The sequence below is a fragment of the Topomyia yanbarensis genome, chromosome 3 (genome assembly GCF_030247195.1).
Source record: "Topomyia yanbarensis strain Yona2022 chromosome 3, ASM3024719v1, whole genome shotgun sequence".
In the NCBI taxonomy this organism is placed as follows: Eukaryota; Metazoa; Arthropoda; class Insecta; order Diptera; family Culicidae; genus Topomyia; species Topomyia yanbarensis.
The window spans coordinates 222916793-222923835 of record NC_080672.1 but is presented as its reverse complement, the minus strand read 5'-3'; the positions used below and the strand labels follow the sequence as shown (position 1 = coordinate 222923835).

Sequence of the window (7043 nt, the reverse complement as noted above, 5' to 3'; positions counted from 1 at the left end):
AATCGGTTCAGCCATCTCTGAGAAAAATGAGTGACATTTTTGGTCACATACACACACACATACACACACACATACATACATACACACATACATACACACACACAGACATTTGCCGAACTCGACGAACTGAATCGAATGGTATATGTCACTCGGCCCTCCGGGCCTCCGTTAAAAAGTCGGTTTTCAGAGCAATTGCAATACCTTTCTATTGAGAAAGGCAAAAAGGTAAATATAAGAAGGCCTGAGTCATCGAACCAGAACCGAAATAAAAGTGAAGAGTTAAGAGCCAGGGTCAAAGGACCTGAGCCGATCACAATGTTATAGAAAGAAACATATAAGAAGGCCTGAGTCAGTGAACCAGAGCCAAAAGAAAAGTAGAGCTAAAAGCCAGAGTAAAAGGACCAGAGCTAGAGCCAAAATTATAGGGGGGTCTCACGTATTTTCTAAATCGGATCGTGTAAGCTATACTACGATTTGAAACTCCGGAGTAAACAATGCCGAAGTATCGAGATGGGAACACAAGAATGAATGACCAAGGGGAAGTCTGACCCCTGGAGTGAAAAGGGTGAGTGATACACAAGGAAACAGACGCCAGGATGTATGATAAATGAATGAAGTACGAACGAGTGTTTAAAATTTCAGATAGGACGAAGAGGTTGACAAACGAGGACAAACCAAGTAAGGGCGAAAAGGGTGAAGAACAGGAATACGAGACAAAGACGAAGGGAATAATCATTAGGAGATCTTAGCGGTGAAAACAAGGGAGAAAGTTTCATAATTAAGGAAAAGTGTTAATGGACACTACAATATATAGGTGATGAAAGCGTCACGAAAAACGTGAAAGTGGGAGTAGAAGACATTATCGAACAATTTATAAAGAGACGTGTAGCGAACACGCTCAGAAGATTACATTTTACCAAAGAGGCGTAGCATGAATCCGTCCAAGGTACTGATTAAAACATAAATACACATAATGAAAGGCAGATGAGTAGTAATGGCGAGTAAAACGCCCAGAAGGGAAATATTTTTACGGAAAACGGCAAACATGCCGGAGTCTGAAAACTATTAATAAATTGCAGTCGGGACAGACACTGCAGAAGAATTTCATTTTAAAATTCACAAGAGTCGCAAATCTGCCAAAGTGCGTTATTTTTTTGTATCTTTCTAAATATTATTAGGAGAAATTTGAGTTGGTTTCACAAGTTGCGCATCAGTCCACCTTGGCAATTGTATTTTCAGGTTCTCTCTAGGATGGATGTAGTTGATTATGGTAAGTAAGTTTTCAGAGTACTTTTCCTTCATAACCGCATGGTTACAAATACCATGTATCTTTTCGGGAATTTAAGTCTTTATTTACAGGTACCCTCCTGGGTCAACCTCAATTAGATAGGGGGAGATGTCGAAGCAACATACACAATAGCCACAATAGACAGGAAGGAAGACAATCAAGTATTCCCACAAAAAAAATACTTACCTCGCTTCGACAAATGTTTTCGGAACACCATTTTTGAAAAAAATTTAAAGAAAAAAATATTTTATTATGAAAAAAAAATTTATTATGAAAAAAATAAAATAAAACGCAATTAAAAAAAAAGACACAACTCGAGGAACACACAAAAAAATATATTATCCATCTCGAGCCTAAAACAATATTACAAAAAGAAAAATACTAAAAACCGAGCACAACAGGCAAAAGAACTCGAAATTATTAAAACGAGCAAAGTAGCAAATGATCTCGAGCAAAAAAAAACTCATCTAGGGAAAAAGAAGGAATTGGGGGAAACATACTAACCACTAACACTCTTTTTTTGCAAAGAATCACCGACAAAAAAAAATTAGAAGATTAGGAAGATTGCCAATCGAGTCGGTTTTCATTTTTAAATAAACTATAAACAAAAGTAATTTCACATACGACAAATTTTAAAGATTAAAGCAAATGATTGAAAACAAACATAAATTGAAATAATTAAATAGATATAGTAAACTACAGGTTGAGAATGAAGATAACACAAAAAAAATTAGTTTGTTCATATTTTTAATACAATAATAATCTATAGCAGTCAAATTATCAAAACCGTACAACAAATAAGCAAATAACGTATATATTTTTTTTATTTAAATTTATAGACCCTTTAACGGTACGTCATTCGGGTCTTAGGCAATTTTTTTTGACGGGATTGGTTCTAAATGCTTTCAAAGTATCCTGTCTTTTTAAAAAATTCAATTACAATGTTGATTGACGCATCGTCGTCCGCTAATGCTTCTCTCATACTCGTTGGTAGTCCTGTGCTTCTACGTTCATCTTCCAATCCTGGGCAGAAAGCGATGATGTGTTTCACCGTCAAACGCTCGTTGCAAACCCGGCATTTTGGTGGTTCGTCTCTCTCAAGCAGGAATTTGTGTGTAAGGCTTGTGTGTCCAATCCGGAGTCGGGTAAGCACCACATTTTCCCGTCGAGTTTTTCCAGTTGCTATGTATGGGGTCACCGCGTTCTTCACTTCGCATAATTTGTTGTTTGTTGTAGATTGCCATTGCTCTTGCCATTTCCAAACGGTACGTTTTGTTATGTTTCTTCGCATTTCTTTATAATCCAACGCTGTTTCCGTGTCTATGATACCTTCTAGTGCTGCTTTGGCTTCTCTGTCCGCCCGTTCGTTTCCCGCTATGCCGATGTGACTGGGCACCCAGCAAAATGTGACATCTTTCTGTGTGTTCTTGCAGTGATTGTATAGCATCCCGATATCATCTCTCCATCTACTGGTAATTTTAAGTGTTTCTAGCCCCGTAACTACGCTCAGTGAGTCGGTACATATAAGATATGCACCTGCTCCGTCTTGGTTTGCCACCCACGATAATGCTTCCATCGCTGCCTCGCTTTCTGCAGCGTAAATGCTGCTCATGTCGTCGATTCGGCGTCTTATCACAACATCGTCGGTGATTACACTGAACTCGCTCTTGTTGTCTTTTCTCGAACCGTCTGTAAATACGAATCGATGGATTCGATACCGAGTCAACTTGAGTCTATGAAAAAGTTGTTGGATGACCGCGCTGCAATATCCTTGTCTGACTGGTTGAAGTAGACTTTTATCCACAGCGATTCGGGTTCTCTTCCAAGGTGCGGATTTTGGTACTGTGAAAATGTTCAGTAGAGGCAATTTGAGCCCCAACTCCTCCAGTATGTTGTTACCGCGAATTCTTGCTGGTTCGGTAAGTTCTGTTTCGTGTTTTGGTTTTGGAGTGCCCCATAGTTCGCCAGAACTTCCATTGCTATCAGTTGTAAGTTCTTCGTCGGACACGTTAGATTGCTCGCTGCTTCGCTCGTTGAGTGACGGTTCGTCGTTGCTGCTGTCCTCGCACGCCTTCATTTTTGCTGCAAACATTGCTGTGCGTTGTTGTAGCAACGTTCGCAGGTTGGGAATTCCAACAGCAACGTGCAGGCTTTCGATAGGGCTAGTTTGAAAAGCTCCGCTTATCGCTCTTAGTCCGGTGTTGTGCAGGGTATCGAGTTTTCTCAGAGTAGAATCCTGGACAGATGCTATGATTGGAGCTGCGTACAGAATTTTTTCTAATATAGTGGCTTTGTATAGCTTTGTTATTGTTTTACTGTCGCCTCCCCAGGACCTGTTGGCCACGCAACGGAGGAACTGTAATCGTTGTTTGCAGGCTGCTCTAATTTCCTCAACATGTTTTTGGAAAGTTAAGCTTTGGTCGAACTTTACTCCGAGGCACTTATGTGTACTGTTTCGAGGAATCAGCACTCCATTTTTTTGCAGCTTGCATTCTGAGATTTTTCTGGCTCTGGTGGCCTTGAAGATCACTGTAGCGCATTTTTCGGCTGATATTTTAAAGCCGGTTTGGGTTTCCCATTCAGTGATCGCATCTAAAGCGTTTTGAAGTTTTGCTTCCACTTGCGCGTAATCAATCCCTTCGGCTACTAGAATCACATCATCAGCGTAGATAAGGCAGAATACTCCGTTTGGTAAGAACTGAGTGATCGTATCAATAGCGATGAGAAATAGGGTTACGCTCAGTACTGACCCCTGGCATAGGCCGGTCTCCATTTCCTGTTCGCTTGAGACTACTCCGTTTGTTGCCTCCAAGTAGTATCATATGCCTTTTCTATGTCAAGAAATACCGCTTGTGCGTAACGTTTCTTGTTTGTTGCCTCCCGCAAGTAATGTTCAAGCTGGGCTAAATGGTCCACTGTTGATCTACCTTTTCTAAAGGCGTATTGATACTGGAACAACAGCTTACGTGTTTCCAGAATGTGGGAGAGTCGGTTGTTTATCATTCATTCAAAAACCTTTCCAACACAGCTATTCAGGTATATGGGCCGGTAGTTTTTTGGGTTGGTCCTCTCTCCCTTTCCTTTAAAGATTGGCACCACGATTGATTTAGTCCACGTGTTTGGGTACTTTGATTCCGTCCACAGCCGATTGTAGGATTTCAGGAGTGTTAGCTTGCAATCCAAAGGAAGGTGAGTTATCATCGCATAGTGCACTCCGTCTTCTCCCGGGGATGTCCCCTTTAGCCCGTTCAAAGCTTCTTCTAGTTCGAGAAACGTGAAAACTTGGTTGTAATCGGCATCGTTTGTGTTGGGTATTATCAGTGGCTGGTCCTCTACTTGCTCTCTTATCTCAGTGAACGGTATACTGTACGCTTTCTTGCTCGACACTGCACTAAAAGCTGATCCGAGGGCATTAGCGATCTCCAAATCTTCGGTCATTGTTTGGTCGTTGTGATTTATTGCGCAAATACGGGTACATCGTGTTGATCCTTGTATTCGGCGGTAGTTGGCCCACATTTGTTTCACAGGTGTTTGGGTGTTGAATGTTGAGACGAATTCTTTCCAGGATGCCTGCTTTGACTTGAGGATTATTTCACGCGCTTCTCTCCGTGCTTTCTTGAATTCCTCAGATGCAAGTTGCTTATCTGAATGGTCGTCGGCCAGTGACTTCAGCTTTCGTAGTTTCTTTTTACGAGTTTTGATTGCCAGTTCGACATCTTTGTTCCACCATGGTACCGCCTTATTTCGTATGCACCCTGCTGTTTTCGGAATTGCCGTTTCCGCTGCTCTCAACATTTCCTTGGTTATTTCCGCTATTTGCTCTTCAGCGTCGATTTTAAGCTGAAAGTTGACTACTCTCTGGTACAGGTCCCAATCTGCTTCGTCGATTTTCCATTTCTGATCCGTTGTTTTCGGCTGGATAGTTCCGGGAAGTGTCACGTATACGGGTAAGTGGTCACTTCCGTGAGTATCATCAGCAACTGACCACTCGAGGTCTCCAGCTAGCTGGGTGGAACAACAGGCAATGTCTATGCACGATCCCTTTCCCGTGCTGTGGTTTATGTATGTCGGCTCACCATTGTTAAGAACGACAAGATCGCACTGGTCAAAGATCTCTTCCAAGATTGTTCCTCTAGGGCTGCAGGCTTCCAATCTCCAGAGAGGATGGTGTGCATTGATATCTCCTACGAGTAGAAGCGGCTCAGAAATGTTGTGGAGTAGTTGCTCTATTTGGGCTTTCACAATGGTGTCTCGAGGCGGCAGGTATATATTTATGATTGCCATGTTGATAGGGGGCCCTACTTTAACAACGATGGCTTCGAGGTCTGTATTTATTTCGAGATCTTCGCTGTCGATACCGAGCTTGATCGCAACTACTACTCCGCCAGCCGATCGGCCTCCGCCTATGCGCGGACGATGGTATATTTTGTAGCCATTGATGCTGGGTGGGTCACGTAGCGAGCACATACTTTCTTGTAAGCAGATGACTAGAGGTTGGTGTTTGTTCACGATGAGATCTAGTTCGGCTTTTTAGGCCGGAATCCTTGGAGATTCCAAGAAAGAATGCAAGGGCGGTGTCTTGTTTCGCGGTGGTTATCAGTACAGTTTCCGAGGGCGTTGAATGTTATCGATTGGTTGGTGTGCATTTACTACTATTGATTCCAGTTGTGGTAGACACTGCGCGCCTTTGTGCGGGGATGAGCGGTTCTGCCGTTATTTGGTCTTTAAAGGAGTTCGGAAGATTTCCAGAGGTACGAGGGTTGAGTCTCTTGTGCGTTTCTTTTCCAGCGATTTTTGGGCGTCGCGGGTTGTCCGTCAGTTCCGGTGTTAGTGTAGTGTCCGCACTGACGGGGCCACGGCTACCCAGGAACCTGAGCTGGTATATAGTGTCCACCTTGTTGAATGATTGCGGGATTCGTATTCCAATGCGCTGCGGTTGGCCTTCTGCCATTGCCGTTCGGTTTTTCTTTCTCTTGCGGCAATTCGTTCGTTCAGTGATCCTTTTGCTGCAAGATTATTCATTTAAACCAGTTCAGCGTTCCTCCAGCACCGGTTGGTTTCTGCGGAAAGGTAATCAAATTTATGTTTACTCCTCATCAATTAAATAACTCCGGATCTTTCTAGACACCGATTTCGAGTGTTAGTTACCAAACAAAATCATCTTGCGCACGTTGTAAGGAACTGTGTTCCTCTAGCATCGGTTGATTTTCGGATTCTCCCAGTAAGGTACGCCATTAGAAACGTTCCGGAATATTGAGACAATTTGACATCGCTGTGCATATGCTTTGTGCTTTCGTTCGAAAGAACTGTGTTCCTCCAGCATCGGTTGGTTTTCGGGTTCCCCAGAAAGGTAATTAATTACATATGTTTATCGCATCAAGTGAATTCACTATTGGATCTTTCTAGAAAGCCTTTACGATATTCCCGGACATATGCGGTTCTGAGTGTCTCCAAACGAAGCGCACGCCACTAGGAACGTTCCGGAATATTGCAGCTGAGATAATTTGACATCGCTGTGCATTAACTTTGTGCTTTCGTTTGAAGGGAGTGCGGATTAGCGTCGATTGTTTTGTTCAAAACTAACTGCTCCTCCAGCTCAGGTCGGTTGATGAAATTCTGCTAAAAGGTAAAATCAGTAAATTCTTAAAAAATAGGTAAATCTGCCCAGTCTGGCCACAAGGTGTATCAGTGCTGGTTCATTACCGGAAGAAACTCTTGAATTAATGCACATCCCGGAGTGTTCCGGAAAATTATC

At 42.6% G+C, this 7043-nt stretch overlaps 1 protein-coding gene across 1 annotated transcript; it reads right to left on the bottom strand.

Annotated features, from left to right (window-relative positions):
• Positions 1-2183: 2183 nt before the first annotated feature.
• Positions 2184-4061, bottom strand: LOC131687689 (uncharacterized). The gene has a single exon (XM_058971785.1). The coding sequence runs from the start codon at positions 4059-4061 to the stop codon at positions 2184-2186; it is 1878 nt and encodes a 625-aa protein (XP_058827768.1).
• Between the last annotated feature and the right edge of the window lie 2982 nt (positions 4062-7043).

What these genes read in the sequence shown, in the direction of transcription:
- LOC131687689 (XM_058971785.1), bottom strand. Translation starts at nt 4,061, where the DNA reads ATGGAGACCGGCCTATGCCAGGGGTCAGTACTGAGCGTAACCCTATTT.